Source organism: Carlito syrichta, unplaced genomic scaffold (assembly GCF_000164805.1).
Source record: "Carlito syrichta isolate Samal-C Ts95f unplaced genomic scaffold, Tarsius_syrichta-2.0.1 Scaffold307329, whole genome shotgun sequence".
NCBI classification, from domain to species: domain Eukaryota; kingdom Metazoa; phylum Chordata; class Mammalia; order Primates; family Tarsiidae; genus Carlito; species Carlito syrichta.
This window is the reverse complement of record NW_007251425.1, coordinates 45,229-64,256: the sequence shown is the minus strand read 5'-3', so window position 1 is coordinate 64,256 and position 19,028 is coordinate 45,229. Positions and strand designations below refer to the sequence as shown.

The 19,028-nt window shown below is 39.3% G+C and overlaps 1 protein-coding gene across 1 annotated transcript in view; it reads left to right on the top strand.

Annotated features, from left to right (window-relative positions):
* Window positions 1-19,028, top strand: part of PER3 (period circadian clock 3) — a 62,400-nt gene that overhangs the window by 31,957 nt on the left and 11,415 nt on the right. Inside the window, exons 15-21 of the mRNA XM_021715721.1 lie at window positions 2,416-2,548; window positions 3,008-3,132; window positions 3,691-3,864; window positions 9,323-9,553; window positions 10,235-10,923; window positions 13,146-13,257; window positions 18,724-18,907. Coding sequence (XP_021571396.1) covers window positions 2,416-2,548; window positions 3,008-3,132; window positions 3,691-3,864; window positions 9,323-9,553; window positions 10,235-10,923; window positions 13,146-13,257; window positions 18,724-18,907 — 1,648 coding nt within the window. The remainder of the gene's footprint in view (window positions 1-2,415; window positions 2,549-3,007; window positions 3,133-3,690; window positions 3,865-9,322; window positions 9,554-10,234; window positions 10,924-13,145; window positions 13,258-18,723; window positions 18,908-19,028) is intronic.

The window sequence follows — 19,028 nt, the reverse complement described above, 5'->3', positions numbered from 1 at the left end:
GAGAAACTCAAATCGAAGGGCATTCTACAAAAGTACTCTTCAAAAGTGTCAAAATCGTGAAAGACAAGGTAAGACAGTAATCAAAAGAGATGTGACAACTAAAATCAGTATAAGAGCCTGGTTTGGATTTTGGAATGGAAAAATGATAATTAGTGGTAAACGGGTAAAATACAAGTGAAGTCTATATTTCAGTTAGTAGCATTGTACCACTGTTAATTTCTTACTTTGGTTCATTCTATTATGGTTGTATGCAGTGCTAACATGAGTGGAAGCTGGGTGAGAGGCACATGGGAACTCTGTAGTGTACGTGTGTGTGTGTGTATTTTTTTTTTTTTTGAGTCAGAGTCTCATTTTGTCACCTAAGCTGGAGTGCAGTGGCACACTTGTGGCCACCGCAGCTTCGACCTCCTGGGCTCAGGCGATCCCTCCGCCTTAGCCTTCCAAATAGCTGGAACCACAGGCATGTGCCACCACGCCCAGCTAATTTTTTGATTTTTATTGTTAGAGACAAGGTCTTGCCGTGTTATGTTGTTCAGGCTGATCTCGAACCCATGAGCTCAAAGATCCTCTTGCTGCTGCCTCCCCAAGTGCTGGGATTACAGACGTGAGCCACTGCACCTTGCTGTACTTTTTAAAAAAATTCTTTCTAATTATTCAAAATTAAAAGTTAAAAAATAATTAGTAAAAGTTAATCTGGTCAGTTTTCCATAATACACTCTGAAAATAGAGAAGCCTCTTCCAAGCCAACTAAAAATGACTTTCCATGAGTAACAGCAGTATCTAGCATTTCTTACAAAACTGCCCAATAATCCTTGGCATAATTAGTTATCTCCTTCCTTGAGGATCTTGGCAGTCTTGGTTACCGTGAGCCCGTACCTTGCATAACTTCTCTTGCCTTTCCAGCTGCTCTTTCTCAGTCTCTTTTATTGGCTCATTCTCTTCTGCAGAAAGTTTAAGTTCTTCAGTGTTCAAGCCTGAAGGTTTTCTTCTTCTCTCTGTATCTGTGCTATCCACTATGGGAACCCCTTGCCACATTTGGCAGTTTATTTTTTTAATCTATTTATTTTTATTTTATTATTATTTTTTAAGAGATGGAGTCTCACTCTGTCGCCCAGGATGGAGTGCAGTGGTGCAGTCATAGCTCACTGTAACATTGAACTCCTGGGCTCTTAGGCAATCCTCTTGTCTCAACCATTTGAGTAGCTCATACTGTATGTGTGTGCCACCATGCCCAGCTAATTTTTTTTTAATTTTTCTTTTTTGTAGAGATGGGATCTCACTGTTTTGCTGAGGCTGGTCTCCAACTCTAAGCCTCAAGTGATCCTCCTACCCTGGTATCCCAAAGCGATGAGATTACAGGCGTGAGCCACCACACCAGCCTTGGAAATTTAAATTCAAATTAAATACAGTTAAAAGTACAGTTCCTCAATTGCTCTAGCCAGGTTCTGGGTGTTTCATAGTTACATGTTAGTGACTACTCTACTCAACAGCTCAAATAAAGAACATTCTTGTCAGTCATCACAGAAAGTTCTGTTGGGCACAGATTCCACATGGGTAATTCTGTGTTGTTTACATTGCAACATATAAGAAGAGACCAGCCTGGGCAACTTGGCGAGACCTCATCTCTACAATAAATTAAAAATTAGCCAGATGTGGTAGTGCACGCCTGTAGTTCCGGCTACTTGGAAGGCTGAGGCAGAAGAAAAATTCAGGAGTGAGACAAATGTGAAGATTATTAGGGAAGGAAACTGTAAGTGAAAGGCTGACGGGGAACCTGCCATTGTTAAGCTGACACTACCCATACAACTAATCAATCCTGGCAGCATTAAGAGTGGGATGGTCAGATTTCAAATGTAGGAAGACTGTGCACTTCTTTTTTTGGGGGAGAGGGAGTTGGAGTCTCACTCTGTCGCCCAGACTGAAGTGCAGTGGCCCCGGCCACCGCAGCCTCCACCTGCTGCACTCTGGCGATCCTTCCGCCTCAGCCTTCCGAGTAGAGCCTGAATTACAGGCGCGCACTACCACGCCCAGCTAATTTTTTATTTATTGTAGAGATGAGGTCTCACCAAGTTGCCCAGGCGGGTCTCGAACCCGCGGGCTCAGGCAGTCCACTCACCTCAGCCTCCCAAGGCGCGGGATTACAGGCTGAGCCACTGAGCCCGGCTACTCCTGAATTTTTAAAATGCAAATGTAATCATTCTGTGTGTAATGTGCTCGCAGCTTATTTTACTCACATTTTTATGTTGTGGATATCTTTATTACAGTGCATTTAGAGGTTAGTTCATTTTTAGTAGCTACATAATAGTCTATTAATATATAGACCATAAAATATGATCATTTAGTTTTGCTGAATAAGTATATACTCTTAACTACATGCTAAATATTTTAACTGCACATCCCTCTGTTCTGTTTCAGATGAGCAAGAAGCCTTTTCTTCCTTCCAAGCATTGAAAAATAAGAGCATGAACATTGAGTCTTGTGGCGATTTGAAGAAAGATCAGCATAGCCCATCCTATCAGCAGATAAACTGTATTGACAGTGTTATTAGGTATGAAACACAACTGTTGATGATGTTAGTTTCTCCCAAGAGCATACGTTGTCACTGTGGAGCCTTCCTAGAACTGTTAGTAGCTGTCTTACCTTGATTTTCCTCTGTAAATCAGTAGCTCCTGATGGAGTGCCTGCTATGTGAAGTTCATAATAAACGGAGCATTATGGAGGGGGCCAAAAAGGAGCAGATGCATTCCTTCTCAGAGCCAGGGTATAGTTGAGAACACAGCACATAATCTTGCCTAAATCGAATGGGGTAAGGTTTGAAGACCAGCTCCAGACCATAGTAAAAAAGATGTGACTGTCGAGTGACTGAGGCGAGGATGGTTGGGGAAGACTTCCTTAGAGAAGGAAGTTCGAAGTGTCCCAAATGGATGTGGCAAGAGAAAAGCAAAGTGGTAGGAGGTGCACACTGAGGGGGCGGGTGAGAGTCCATGGCCTCATGGTGTCGTTGCAGATACCTGAAGAGCTACAACATTCCAGCTTTGAAAAGAAAGTGTGTGTCCTATACAAATACAGCTTCTTCATCCTCAGAAGAAGACAGACAGCACCACAAGGCAGATGATGCCCAAGCATTGCAAGGTAGCAGTGGGTGCCCTGAATGCCTTCCGAGTTCAATAAAAGACCTGTCAGCACATCGTTTTTCTGTTTCTCTTTAATGTCTTACCTTTTATTATTTCATTGTACCACAGAATCCTAGTTTTTGCTTTATTTTGTTTATTTTACTTTATTTTATTTGAGTCAGAGTCTCATACTGTGCCCAGGCTGGAGTGCAATGGCACGCTCACAGCCACCGTAGCCTCCACCTGCTTGGCTCAGGCAATCCTTCCATCTCAGTCTTCCAAGTAGCTGGAACTGCAGGCGTGTGCTACCACACCAGCTAGTTTTTTAGTTATTGTAGAGATGAGGTCTTGCCAAGTTGCCCAGGCTGGTCTCGAACCCATGGGCTCAGGCAATCCTTTCACCTCAGCCTCCTAAAGTCTTAGGGTTATAGGCGTGAGCCACCACGCCTGGCCTAGAATCCTAGTTTTATATTACCTCTTTATGGCTAGTGGGCTTTGGTTTGTCAGTTACAAGTTTCTGTAGACTTTGGGTCTTGAATGTAAATTTCCTGTTGGGAATTGTTCTTTTCACTGTCAGTTTCTCTTGTGTCACCAGCTAGACCTAAATCAGAAATGCCAACAGACAGACAGTCCTCATATGCTGGAGGAGGAGCTCCATGGACCCTGTCTACCACAGCGCTGAGCTTGGGATCAGGCATAAGCCAGTGCAGTTACAGCAGCACCATTGTTCACATCGCACCCCCCGAGTCAGGTACCATAGTCACCTGTTAATTGAGAAGTGTACTCAACTGGAAATACACTGGGATGAGAAAACAGAAATCATCAATCTATTTGTTTAACTATAACTGCTAAATTATAAACATTGTTCCTTTAATTCACTTAAAGTATTTTTAGATATGTCATCATGGTTATGTTGGTTACACATCTCAGACCATATTTCTCAGTTACGTTGTTAGTGAAATCAGTTGATGTGTGTAAAGCACTTAGAGCAGTACCTGGTAGGTACTTAGTAGTAAGCCCTCAACTCGTGTTAACCATTGTTAATGCAATGTTTGATGGGATTGTGTTAGGTTTCTTTGTTGCCGACCTTTAAAGGCGTTCATATCACCTATGTTTCAACTATGTTGACTATAGTTGTGACTAGCTCAGCCGCATATACTTTCACATTTTGTATTGGTCTGATGGCAGTGAGTAGAATACTTTAAATTATTCTCATCTAAATGTCTTCTTTTTAATCCTTTTTACTGCCTCCTATTCTTTTGACTTTTTCATTGCTAATAACAATTTGGTAGATAAATGATGACAAATGTGTTAAATTGGGTTTTCAGATTACCACTAATTTATCTTTGCTGGTCTTCAGTGGTGTATTAGTTAATACGTGTTAAGCTATTTCTGTGTGCCACTCCATGTTCTTAGTTCTTCATAGGTATTAACTCATTGAGTCCTCCCAACAACTTTATGAGATGAAGAATATGGTATTTACAGGAGGACTGTAGATTGGTGAGGAAAGACCAGAGACCCAACTGTTGTGAGATTACATTGCATTTATATAATTAGCCAAAGACAGAGTTTTATCGGAACTGAGCTAGCCAGCCAAGACAGAAGCATATGCACATTTTTAGTGTGCCTTTTCTGTTTTTTCTTTTCAGAGACCGGATCTTGCCCTGTCTCCCAGGCAAGAGTACAATAATGCAGTCATAGCTTATGGTAGCCTCAGACTCCTGGGCTCAGGCTGTCCTCCTGCCTCAGCCTTCCAAATAACTGGAACTACCATACCCGGCTAATTTTATTTTTATTTCGTAGTGACAGGGTCTAGCTTTGTTGCCCAGACTGGTCTCAAACTCCTGAATTCAAGCAGTTGTCCTGCCTCAGCCTCTCAAAGTGCTGGGATTACAGGCATGAGCCTCCATGACTGGCCATGTACCTTTTTTTAACATTCTGGATCCCTGTGTGGGTATGTGGCTGTGCATAACACAGCCCATACCAAGTAGGGAGAGGGTCTCACCCAATATGGGAAGCTTTTTTTTTTTTAAGTATGTCACTATGCTTATAGCTGGTCTTATAGTACCATTCTGAGTGCATTTATGCTAAAATTGATATGCTTTAAAAAATATTTACTAATACTAGTTTCTCCTGATCTTAAGTCAGTCTCAGCATCTACTAGTCCACATCTTTATTCCAAAGAGAAAAAGCATACCTCATCAACGAGTACCTGCATGATCAATGTTTGTATACCTAACCCTGAATTGTACCCCACATCTTTATAATAAATAAATCAATAAATAAAAAATAAAGAGAAAAAGCAGAAGCAGTGCCCAGATGCTCTCAGACTCTGTGATATCTGTATGTCTGTTGCTTTTTTCCGTGCAAGTTATTATCTTCATTTTATATATGAAACAAGGCACAAACAGGTAACGTGACTTAATTTGCCAAGTGTCACGCATAGCACATGAGTAGCACAGTAGGAAATCTGCTATTGACAACTGATCTATAGGAACCTTTGCCATTAAACATATTTTGAACCTCTAACAGGGTCTAATTAAGATGGAATGTGAGATACAAAGATTAGTTAAAAAGCCAGTAAGTAAATGAAAATTAAATTAAAAAAAAAAAACACTCAATCCAAAAGAAGGAGACAGGAAAGGAGGTATAGGTTAACAAAAAAGAAACAGAGGAAACACACCAAACAAATAATAAAATAATAACTCTAAATGCAGCTATATCAATAATAACATAAACTAGACTAAACACTTCAATTAAAAGGCAAAAATTACTAGGTGTGGTGGCTCACACTTGTGATCCCAGCACTTTGGGAGGCAGAGGTGAGAGGATTGCCTTAGCCCAGGAGTTCAAGACCAGCCTGGGCAACATGGTGAGACCTTACCTCTACAACAAATCAAAAAATTAGTCAGATATGGCCCTGTGCCTGCAGTTCCACCTACTTAGAAGGCTGAGGCGGAAGGATCATCTGAACCCAGCAGGTTGAGGTTGCGGTAGCCATGAGCTCAGCGTGGGCAACAGAGTGAAACTCCGAATCTAAATAAATAAACAAATAAAATAAAGGCAAAATTTATCAGAACAGATTAAAAAATCAAGACCCAACTATATACTGTCTGCAGCCAACAATTTAAACTCACAAATGGGTTGAGAGTAAATGGATGGAAGGCGATGCACAGGTCAAACCATGGCATAAGCAGGTTGGAATGCCTCTATGAACATGCATTAAATGGATCAATTCCAAGACAGAGTAATTCCGTAATAAGACAGCAGAAGGCATAACGGTTGTAATCATGCATTTGCTAATAACAGAGCCTTGAAAGATATGAAGCAAAACTGGGACGAGTTAAAGAGGGAAATATACTTTCCATAGTCATAGTTGGAAAATTATACACCCTTCTCTCCACAGTTGATAAAGTATTTGACAGCGAAGTAAAGAAATAGATGGCCTGAACAACACTGGCAACCACCTTGACCTAAGCGATATTTAAAGAACATGATACCCATTAACTATATACTACACATTTTTCAAGTGTACACAATATGGGAGCAACTAAGATATAAAACATGTTTGACTATAGTCTGCGTCTCCAATTTAAAAGCATTGATGATGTATAAACTGCTCTCTGGCTAGAGTGAATTAAATTAAAATTCAGTAATAGGATATTTAAACCCAAACGTTTAGAAATTAAACAACACGCTTCTAAATAATCCGTGTTTTAAAGAAGAAATCACAAAGGGAGTTAGAAAATATTTCAAAGTCAGAGGTAATGAAAATACAGCATATGGGCAACCCCTTTAGGTCCCCTCCCCCTGCAGGAGCTTTTCTGTCCTCTCAATAAATCCTGCTTTCTCACTTAAAAACAAAGAAAGAAAGAAAGAAAATACAGCGTACTAAAATCTGTGGAGCACAGCTGAAAACGGTTTATAAGCCAATTAATAGTTCTAAATACTAATGTTAGACAAAAAAAGTCTCAAATCAATGATCTAAAGTCCAGTTTAAGAAGCTAGCAAAAAAAGCAAAGGAAGCCCAAGGTAGAGGAAAGGAAATATGATAAAAGCAGAAAGCAACAAAATAGAAGACAGTAAAGAAAATTAAAGTTAAAAGTTGATGAGTTAAAAAAAAAGTTGAAAAGATGAACAAAATTGATACACTTTTTATATCAGTGCAGAATGGTCATGATTCAAATAGCTCTGTAGTAAGTCTTGAAATCAGGTAGTGAAATTCTTCAACTTTGCTCTTTTGTCCATATACATTATAGACTCAGTTTCTCGGTGACTTTTTTTCCTTATTGTTTGCTTGTATTTTCTTGCTTTGCATGCCTGGTAATTTTGATTGGATGCCGCATGTTGTGAGTGGGTGCCAAATATTTTTGTATTTGTATAAACATTCTTGATCTTTATTCCGAGACCCAGTTAATTTACCTGGAAACAGATTGGTCCTTTCAGGCTCTGCTTTTCAATTTGTTAGGCAAGACCAGAGCAGTGTGCAGTCAGGACCTAACTTTTCCCTGCTGCTGAAGCAAGAGCTTTCATGTGGCATACTCAGAGCACACTCTATCCAATGACACACGAGTCACAAGATTTTCTAGTCTGGCTGATGGACATGAGCACTGCTGTAACCTTGTGCTCAGTTACTGTTCCCTCTCATCCTTTCAGGTGGTTTTTTTCCTCACATGAATACGATGGTGAGTAGTCTTCTGAACACTCTGTGTCTCTTGGGAGTCCTCTTTCTTGCAGCTCTCTCCTCTCTCCCTTTTCTGAAAACTCTAGCTACCTTGCTCTCACCAGACTGAGGTCTGTCTCTTCATCTCAGGGAGTTCGCTAGATTCCACCTGGGTTCCAGTCCACAAGGAGTCACTCTCCTTCATTACCGATTGTCCAGTGCCTTGAAACCTGTCATTTTCTTTATTTTGTTCATTTATTTTTAGTTATTTCAGGCAGGAAGGTAAATATGGTCCCTGTTGTACTATCTTGACCAGAAGCAGAAGCCCTCTGCTGTGCTGATTAGACCAATCAGAACCCCCCTCTGGGAGTGGAGTGGGGCCAAGTCCACCCCAACCACCTGGGTACTACACAGCAGGGAGCACTGCAGTGGGTGTTGGGAAACCCACCATGGTGTCTACCATAAAATCTTTTGTTCTTGGAAAAAGTAATTTTTTAGAAGCATCCCAAAAATATGTACAATTATATCATTAAAAGACCCTAATTAAGTAAAAATGTACAGCTGTTAAATAGCAATAATAAATAGCAATCAAAAGTCCATCCACAGATGCTTACTTTCACAAACTGTGGTATACACATAAGATGAAACCCTTTGCAGTGTACAAAAGTAGGCGACAACTATGTACTGTTAGAGTTCTCCAAGGGGCATTGTTAAGTGGCAAAAGTATGTTGCAAGCCAAAGTACATATGTGCCTTTTGGGTGAAAATGGAGTCAGGAGGAAGGTAAGAGTCTCTCTTCATGCTTATTTATATGTGCATGAAGAAACTGAGAGATTTATTAAAGGAATGGTTCCCTGTTGGAGATCCAATGAGAATTAGGCAGATGGGGGACAGGGAGGAGGAGAATTTACGAAATAACTTCCTAATACCTGTTGACTTCTGAACCACATGAATATATTGCCTATAATCCTGTGCTTTGGGAGGCCGAGGTAAGTGGATTGCCTGAGCCCGCGGATTCGAGACCCACCTGGGCAACTTGGTGAGACCTCATCTCTACAATAAATCAAAAAATTAGCCGGGTTGGTAGCGCGTGCCTGTAGTTCCAGCTACTTGGAAGGCTAAGGCGGAAGGATCGCTGGAGCCCAGCAGGTCGAGGCTGCAGTGGCCGGGAGCAGCCACTGCACTCCAGTGTGGGCGACAGAGTGAGACTCCAACTCAAAAATAAATAAATAAATAAATAAATAAATAAGATGAAATGTTGGAGAATTCAGGATGATAAAAAAATATTTACAATAAAAGCAATGTTTAAGTAATATATGCATACTGATTATTATAGCTATGTATAATGTATATGCATTTGTAAAAGACTATAAAGGGAAACAGAAAAATAAGAATTTTTATGCTAGACTGTTGAAGTGTTTTTGTATTCCAGCAGTTACAGTAATGCTTGTTAAAAAATGTATTGGAAGGCAATTTAAAAAGTAAAAATAAATTAAGAAATAATAATTGATAGGAATTAAAATCCAGTATGTCTTCTTCCTTCTCAGCAGAGGATGCCACCCTAGCATGTGAGCCCTGGACCCTAAGCACACAACCAGCTCCTTTGGCCTTGGCAGAGTTTAAACATGTAGGGCTCACAAAGGCTGTTCTGTCAGCCCACACCCAGCAGGAGGAACAGCATTACGTTGATAAATTCCGAGAAAAGATTTTGTCATCACCCTACAGCACCTATCTTCAGCAAGAAAGCAGAAGCAAAGCTAAATATTCACAAGTTGAAGGTAGGTAAAGTTTTTAAAATATATGCCATTAATCTGCGTAGTTGTTACAAATCATATCAGTACTAGTAGATAAGGAGTGAGCAGTAGGAGTTTTGCTTGTAAGAAACTGGTTGAATGCTGAATAAATCCGTTTATAGCAACAGTTTAGCTAGGGTATCCCTTCGATCTAGGTCTGAGGAACTGGTTTTTACAAGAAATTGATTGAGAGCCGGGCTCAGTGGCTCAGCCTGTAATCCCGCACCTTTGGGAGGCTGAGGTGAGTGGATTGCCTGAGCCTGTGGGTTCAAGACCCGCCTGGGCAGCGAGACCCCATCTCTACAATAAATCAAAAAATCAGCCGGGTGTGGTAGCGCATGCCTGTAATTCCGGCTACTTGGAAGGCTGAGGCAGAAGGATCGCCAGAGGCCAGCGGGTCGAGGTTGCGGTGGCCGGGAGCGGTCACTACATTCCAGTCTGGGCGACAGAGTGAGACTCCAACTTTGAGATGCTGGAATGTTTATTTTATAGCAACTGTTCTTATCCAGAATTTTGCTCATCTTCTTAGAGCTACATTTTTCTATTCTGGTGTATTGGCAAATGTGTGTTTCTTTGTAGTCTACTTACAACTCCCTGTAAACAGGATCCTTCTCTTCTTTGGGGGGTTTAATTTTCCACAATATGCCTCCATCTTTATCTTTTCAGGAGATTCTGCTTCTAAGCAGACGAGATCAGCTGGTTGCAAGAAAGAGAAACACAAGCGGAAGAAGCTGCCTGTGCCCTTGAACAGCAGGGGCCCCAGTGTCAACCCCGGCTTCCGCATCAGAGGGGTGCTTCAGGACGCACGACCCTGGGGCCCTTCCTTGGCCTCCTCCCCTCACACCTCGGGCCTGACGTTCCCATCTGACATAATGGTTCCCAGCCAGGCCCCTTATCTCACCCCAGCTCTTCCCCTCCCAGGCATGACCTCTCTGGAGAGAGAATATGCAACCTCAGAAACTGTCCAAGAACGTCTGCCTAAACCGCCTTTATCCAGTGGCTTGCAGTCTTTTCCGGGTTTCCCTTCTCCTTCCGTGGACCCTTTTATAACCGTTTTCCTGCCTGACTGTCCACTGTTGTCTCCGTCATTCTTTCCATGCCCATCCTTGGGAGCTGCAGGCTCTTCTGCCGCACCACCCTCAGTGTCAGCAGTGGCTCCAAGCCTAGACCCACCACGTTCAGCCACCACCCAGAGGAACAGGGAGGAGAAGTGGGAGATGCAGAGTGCAGAGTGCCCACTGGTCACGTCCAGGAGCAACTCACCCTTACAGCTAGATCTGCTTCAGGAAGAAATGCCCAGGTCTTCTGAGGCTTCAGATCAGATGAAAAAGAGTATCTGCCCAGAAGCTAAGTATGTAAGTAATGTTAATTTTCCACACACAAGTGAGAAATTAAATATCTTATTAAGATTCAGGTGGCTGCGTCAGGGCTCAGCACTGACAGCCTAAGTGAATGACCTGCATTCGTGCTGTGAGGAAACCACAAGCCTCAGTCGATGTGAACAGGAAACTGCTCCCTGACTGCAGAAGCAGAAAGGAAAGAATCTTCTATGCTCTAGTTTCTTAGATACTTGGTGAGGTTTTTCCCAAACTGCTTTCAAGTTTTCCATGTGAACTAGGTTCCTTCCACCCTTTAAAATTTGGTATCCAGGTATTACACTTGCTATGTTCATTGACATAAAATGTATTTTCTTTCTTGTAACTGGGGTTCTGGTCTGGGAAGATGGGAATAAATCACAAGGACAAGATGGGAATTTGGCGACCGTGCTTTTTCAGGCGCAGATGAGGGGCTACAGGCATGTATGAAGAGAGCAGAACAGTTTATCGTTTCACACTTAAACAGTTTGTCGTAAAAATGTTTTGACCAGTGTCCTTTAACTTTTCATCATTTTATCTAAAAAAACAATTCTCAGATATATTTATCAGGCTAGACTTCCCTTCTTAGGTACAGAATCCAAGACAAGTGTGAACTTTTCTTTTTTTTTTTAATCAGAGTCTCACTCTCCCCAGGCTGGAGTGTGGTGGCTTGATCACAATGATCACGGGTCATGGCAGCCTTGACCTCTTGGGCTCAAGTGATCCTTCCACCTCAGCATCTCAGGCACACACCACCACGACTGGCTAATTTTTTGATTTTTTTTATAGAGACGAAGTTTCGCTATGTTGCTGGTCTCAAACTCCTGAGCTCAAGCTATCTTCCTGCCTCAGTCTCCCAAAGTGCTGGGATTATAGGTGTGCGCCACCACACCCAACTGACAAGTGTGACTGTTTACACAATTTTTTCTTTGGTCTTCCCTTCAAGTTATAATACCTTTCTTTAACAGATCTTGAAATCTGGTGATCCAAATCAGTGAAATTAGCTGTCTGTGGAAAGCCTGATATGAGTGCACTTGCTAACACTAAGGCAAGGAAGGCAGTGTGTCACAGTGAGCAAAGCCTGGGCTGTGGGCTCAGATGCAGGTTCAGATCCCAGCTCTGTCATGAGTTAGTGGGTAGCATGAGTTGTTTAACCTTTCTTTGTCTTTGTTTCCTTCTTAGAAAGATGGAAAGATGAATCCTTCATAGCTAACTCTGAGGAATAAGTGGTATAGTGTATAGATAGTTCTCTGTGCCGTAGAAGACCCAGGAGAGCTGGAACTTGGTTTTTTCTTATTGTGTTCCTGGTATTTGGAACAGTGCTTAGAACATATGAAATGTTCACTATGGATTTGTTTCATGACAAGAAAAAAATTAAAGCATACACATGTGATGCCTGGGTTGTGGTAGGGTCTCAGGGAGCAGTAATAGCTTTGATATCATATACAAAAGGAACAGGCTGAAAACTTTATTTTTCAGTCATATAAATTTCATTCTGCTTGACATGTGAAGTTGAAGATCTGTCGGTTACATAGTCCCCCTTTATCTACAGGGGATATGTTCCAAACCCCTCAGTGGATGCCTGAAACCATGGATGGTACCAAACCCTATAGCAGGATGTTTTTTTTCTATAGATACATGCCTATGGTAAAGGTTAATTTATAAAGTAAACACAGTAAGAGATTAACACCAATAACTAATAGTAAAATAGAATAATTAGAACAATATACTGTTCACAGTATCACAGATAGAAAATTCATTCTTATGGAAGATGTTAGCAACCCAAGCATACAGTTTTTTTTTTCTAATTAAGTTGAGGACTTTTACCTTTTCACCTAACTGAAGTGCTTTATGGCTTCTCACTTGACAAATGGGCAAATCTCCTCTTGTACTTTAGAACCATTATTAAGTAAAATAAGGGTGACTTGAGCACAAGAATTGCAAATGCTGCTACAGTTGATATGGTAACCCAGACAACTGCTAAGTGGCTAACATACACAGCATGGAGATGCTGGGCAAAAGGACAATTCTGTCCCAGGCTGGACGGGACATGCAGTTTAACACTTGTTAATTGTTTATTTCTGGAATTTTCCATTTACTATTTTGACCGGTAACTGAAACTGCAAAATCAAGCCACAAATAAAGGGAAACTACTGTATTTTGTAATAAGATGATTGAGATGTTAACGTTAAAGTGTCTTTTCTTGTGTTCCTACTTTCTAGCAATGTGTTACAGGCCACAGAGGAAATAAGAAAAGTTGTCCTACTGCCAGTGAACTGTCCATGGTGTTACTTCACAAAGAGTCTCCATCTGGAACTGGTTCTGCAGCATCAGGTAATGGATCAGAATAGCCATTTCCCCAGACTCTGTAATTGCCAGGTGATCACTGGGCACACTGGGCAGGTATAGAAGTAAAATAGGGTTGTGTTCCTTTTTATCAGCTTTATTTGGGTATAGTTATGTATAATAAAATTCACCAGTTTTAGGTGTACAAAACAACGGTTCTGACAGATGCATGTAATCACCACCACAGTCACCCTATAAACAATTGAATCGCCCCCAAAAGTTCTGTGACCCTTTCAGTTATTCTCTGCCCTGATCCCTTTGGGCCCTAACATCTACTGATTTGCTTTCTGCCACTTTAGTTTTGCTTTTTTTGTAATCTCATGTATTTAGTCAGACAGTATACAGTCTTTTGTATTAGATAGGAACATAATGCTGTTGAGATTCATCCTTATTGTGTGTCTCCGTAGATTGTTCCTTTTTGTTGCTGGCAAGAATTACGTTGTATAGATAGGTATGCATTCGCCAGTTGATGGTTATTGGGTTGTTTCTAGTTTCAGATTTTTTTGAATAATGCTAGAAACATTCTAGTATGAGTCTTTTTGTGGGTATGTGGTTTCATTTCCTTCGGGTAAATACCTCAGAATAGAATTGCTAGATCATGTTGTAAGCATATGGTTAACTTTATTAGAAACTCCCAAACTGTTTTCCAAGTAACTGTACCATTTTACATTCTGTCTGCTGTGGATGAGCTCCTATTTGCAACACATCCTAGCCAACACTGGGTATTTATTGTCCACCATTTTACTCTTATTAGTTCCAGTGATTGTGTAATAATATCTCGTTGTGGCTTTAATTTGAATTTGTCTATTGACTAATAATGTTGTGTATCTTTTCGTGTACTGTTTTGCCATCTGTGTGTCTTCTTTGGTGGTATCTGTTCAAACCTCTTGCACATTTTAAAAATTGTTTTTTTTTTAATTGAGTAGTAAGAGTTCTGTATATATTCTAAACACAAATCCTTTATCAGTTATTTGTTTTGCAAAAATGTCCTCCCTTTTCATTATATTAGCAGGTTCTTCTGAAGAGAAAAAAATGTTTTTTTATTTTGATGAAGTTCAACTTAACTGATTTTTTTTTCTTTTATAGGTCATGCTTTTTGTGTCATTTTAAAGATAGCTTTGCCTAACCAAAAGTCACTAAGCTGGTCTCCTGTTTTCTCTTGCAAGTTGTATAGATTTAACTTGTATAGCTTAGGCTTGTGATCCATTTTGAGTTTTTATATATGGTGTGAGGTAAAAGTCTATATGCTTCCTTTGCATACAGATTTCCAATTGTTTCTGCTCCATTTGTTCAAAGGATTAATCTGTCCCCATTGAATTACGTTGGCACCTTTGTTGAAAATAAATTGGCCATATATGTATGGGTCTATTTCTGAACTCCTTTGCTGTTTCTTTGATTTGTATGGCTAGCTTTAGACTGATGCCACGCTCTTTTGAGATAGGTAGCTTTCAAGTAAGTCTTGAAATCTGATGAGGTAAGCCTTCCAACTTCATTCTTCTTTTCAAAATGATATTGAATATTCTGGGTCATTTTCCCATATAAATTACAGAATCGGTTTCTGTTTTTTTAAAAAGTGTGCTAGTTATTTTGAGTGGAATTGTGTTGAGTCTGTAGATAAGTTTTGGAAGAATTATTTTCCTAACTATATTGAGTCTTCTGATTCCCAAGCATAGTGTGTAGGTCTTTAATTCTTCTCAGCAATGTTTTATAGTTTTCAGCATACAAGTCTTACACATATTTTGCTAAATTTATCTCTGAAGATTTTATAATGGTTGATACTGGTGCAAATGGCATTTTAAAATTTTGATTTCTAATTATTTATTATTAGTATATAGAAATCCAATCAGATTTTGTATTTTGAACTTGTATTGTGCAATCTTGCTAAACTCACTTATTAGTTTTAGTAGCTCTTTTATAGATTCCATAGGACTTTTTTATACAGTATTATTGTCGCAAATACAGTTTTACTTATTTCTTTTTCCATTTGTGTGTGTTTGTCTTCCTCATTGAACTAGCTAGGACCCCAATACGATGCTGAGTAGAAATATTGAAGCAGACATTTACTTTTCTGCCTTCTTCACAGTCTTAAGGGGAAAGCAGTGTTTTATCATTACATATAGTGTTAGATGTAAGTTTTCCTTGAATGTCTTTAGATTGAGGAAGTTTCTTTCTATTGCTAGTTTACTGAGATTTTTTTCTACCTCTATTGAGATAATCATGTGGTTTTTCTCCCTTACTCTGTTAGTAGGGTAAATTACATTAATTTCAAAATAATAAATCAACCTCGCATTTGACCATACTCTCTTATCCCTTTTTTGAATTGTTGGGTTATCTTCCTAATATTTTGATACCAATTATTGTACCTGTTGTGTAGACTTTTGGCCCATTGCTTTCTTTTCTAGCAATGTCTTTGGTTTTGGTACAAGGGCACAATATTGGCCTCAAAAAAATGAGTTGGGAATTGTTGCTTCCTCTTCTGTTTTCTGGAAGAGTTTGTACTGATATTATTTATTCTTTATATATTGGTAGAATTCATCAACAAATAGTTCTGGGCCTGGAGTTTTATCGATAGGAAGGATTTTGACAATAAATTTAAGTGTTTACTGGATATATGTCAGTCAGGCTACCTGATTCTTATTGAATAATCTTTGGTAGTGTGTATCTTTTAAGGAATTTATCTGTTTAATTTATTGAGTTTATTGGTGTAATGTTTTTTTATAAGAGTCCCGTATCCTTTTAATGTCTGTAGGGTCTGTATAGTAAGTAGCAATTTTTCCTTGCTTAGTCTATGTTCATCAATTTTAACACTTTTCAAAAAAGCAACTTTCGATTTCATTTTTTTCTGTTTTTTTCAACTTATGCTCTAATTTATATTATACCTCTTTTCTGTTTACTATGGATTTTGTTTGCTCTTTTTCTCATTTAAGATGGAGCCTTAAATCATTGATTGGCGACCTTTTCTTTCTAATGCTATTACATACTCAAGTACTGGTTTAGCCGAATTCCTCAAATATTGACATGTTATGTTTTATTTCTTTTCAGTCTAAAACAGTTCTGATTTTCCTTGTGTTTTCTTCTTTAATTTTGGGTTTATTTGGAAAGATGTTTAATTTTCTTATATTTGGAGATTTTCAACATATTTTTATTTTATTGATTTCTAATTTAAATGTAGAGAACACTTTTTGTATTTTTAAATTTACTGAGACTGTGTAATATTGCAGAATTTGATCTGTCTTGATAAATGTTTCATGTGCACTTGAAAAGAATATGTGTTCTGCTGTTGTTGAGCCATGTGTTCTGTAAACATGAATTAGGTCTAGTTAGTTGATGATGTTGATTCAGACTTCTGTATCTTTTTTTTTTTTTTTTTTTTTGAGTTGGAGTCTCACTCTGTCGCCCAGACTGGAGTGCAGTGGCCGCTCCCAGCCACCACAGGCTCGACCTGCTGGGCTCCGGCGATCCTTCCGCCTCAGCCTTCCAAGTAGCCGGAATTACAGGCATGCGCTACCATGCCTGACTGATTTTTTTATTTATTGTAGAGATGAGGTCTCGCTGCCCAGGCGGGTCTCGAACCCGCGGGCTCAGGCAATCCACTCACCTCAGCCTCCCAAAGACGCAGGATTACAGGCTGAGCCACCGAACCCGGCTCCTTCTGTATCTTTAACTGATTTTTCTCTCTGTTTTGTACTTTGTGATAGGGCTTCAAGTGTCCAAAAATAATTGCAGATTTGTGTGTTTCTTCTTGCAGTTCAATGAGTTTTTATTTCATATATTTTAAAATTCTTTCATTAAGTGCGTACACATTTAAGATTATTATATCTTTTTGATGAATTGATTCCTTGAAATATATCTTGCTTTGACATCTACTTTTGTCTGATATTAGTGTATCCAGTCCAGCTTTATTTTGATTAGCGTTTACCTGGTATATTTTTTCCATCCTTTTCCTTTTAACTTATCTATGTCTTTATATTTAAAGTGAATTTCTTATAACCAGTATCTACCTCTAGTGTACTGCTTTTTATTCATTTGATAGTCTCTGCCTTTTAATTGGAGTGCTTGCTTAGAGCATTTACATTCAGTGTGATCTTGAGGTGGCTAGATTTAAATTAAATCTTCCATCTTGCTGTTTATTTTTAGTTTGTCTCAGATGCCCTTTCTTTTTTTCTTCCCTCCTCCTTTTGGGTTAATTGTGTGTTTTTTATTATTTCAGTTTCTCTCCAGCATTGTTTTCTCAGGCATACCTCTTCTTTTTTTTCTTCTTCTTGCTCTCTTTTTCTTTTGATTGCTACTCTAGGATTTATGATGTACATTTTTTACTTATCACAGTTTACCTCCAAATATTATACCTATTATATTCCTTTACTTATTAGAACCCTAAAACAGAATACTTACATTTTCCCCTCACTATTTTTTTAATCATGCATTGTTATTATTTTTGCTTTAAACAGTCAATAACCTTTTAAAGAGAGTTTCCAATTAGGAAAAAAATTGTCTTTATTCAGATACTTTTTAAAAAATTGGGTGAGAATTTTTGTTTTGTGTTTTTAATTCTTTCAAAGTCAGAAAGAGGATCTAGAAGAATCAAATGCAGGCTAAGAAAGGAAGGACCTATACAGCTCCATAGCAGCCATAAAGAGATGGCCTTGGGATGAATGGCTTCCCTAGTTAGCAGGAGGAGGGTGGGGGGGGGGGTGCACCTGCGATTAATTTTATATGTTTGGTATTGGGAAGATAATGAATTTTCTTTCTAATGGCTTCTTTTTTCTCTGTCTTATAAAATGGTGAAAGTGAAGGGAGGACATAGAGAAGTTAAAAACAATCACTGCTGGGGTTGGTTAGTGCACTGACCAGAGTAGTATAGCAGAATTTCCAGGCATTTTGATGGTCCTTTTGAGGCTGATGATGATGGATTTATTGAAGAGCACTACCTGGTATGTGTGCTTTCTCCATGTGTTTGGCTTTGTAGGTTTAGGTAAGAACAGTCATTAATGGACTTTATTGGAGTTGACGTTTTGATAATTGTGAGAAGTCCGAGGGAGGAGGAGGTCTAAGGTATTGCAAGGTGTGTTAGTGAATGATGAACTCTGTCCTCTAAGCTGAAAAATGAAAGAACTGAGAAACAGTAAGACACTGTTCACATCATGTTGGCTGAAACAGTTGGACGAGCAAATGAGAAACTGAAGCTGAGATGTTAGTGATTTTGTAAATGAAACAGCTATGGTTGATTAATAACAAGGAACAGTGTGTGGCCTTGAGAGTAAGTAGCTCGTGAGGAATGGAAAACAAGATCTTGGGAAGATCAATTAACTGGAAGGTTGTCCATTAACTGTGAAGTTACCTGGAGACAGTGGCTGAGCTGTCTGTGGTTGCTGGAGTCTTTGAAGAATAAGAGCCGGTTTGGCAAGCTGGTCTCTGATGGGTATTTTATAATTATTTGTTGTTGATTTTTTATAGGAAGCAGTGACAGCAGTATATACTTGGCAAATAGTGATTATTCTTCTGAAATCTGCCAGAATGGGCAGCAATCTCGGCATGTACAGAATAAAGAAACATTTCCCAATTTAGCTGAAGAATCTATTTGGAGAATGATTCAACAAACACCTGAGTGCATTCTAATGACGTATCAGGTACCTGAGAGGTAAGAAAGCACTTCAGAAGACCCACCTTTTATATATTTTTGTAGTTTCTGAATGTGCTTTTACTGCAAAATTATTTTTAAAGGTTTAATAATACCTTAGAGAAACATATTTTCAAATCCA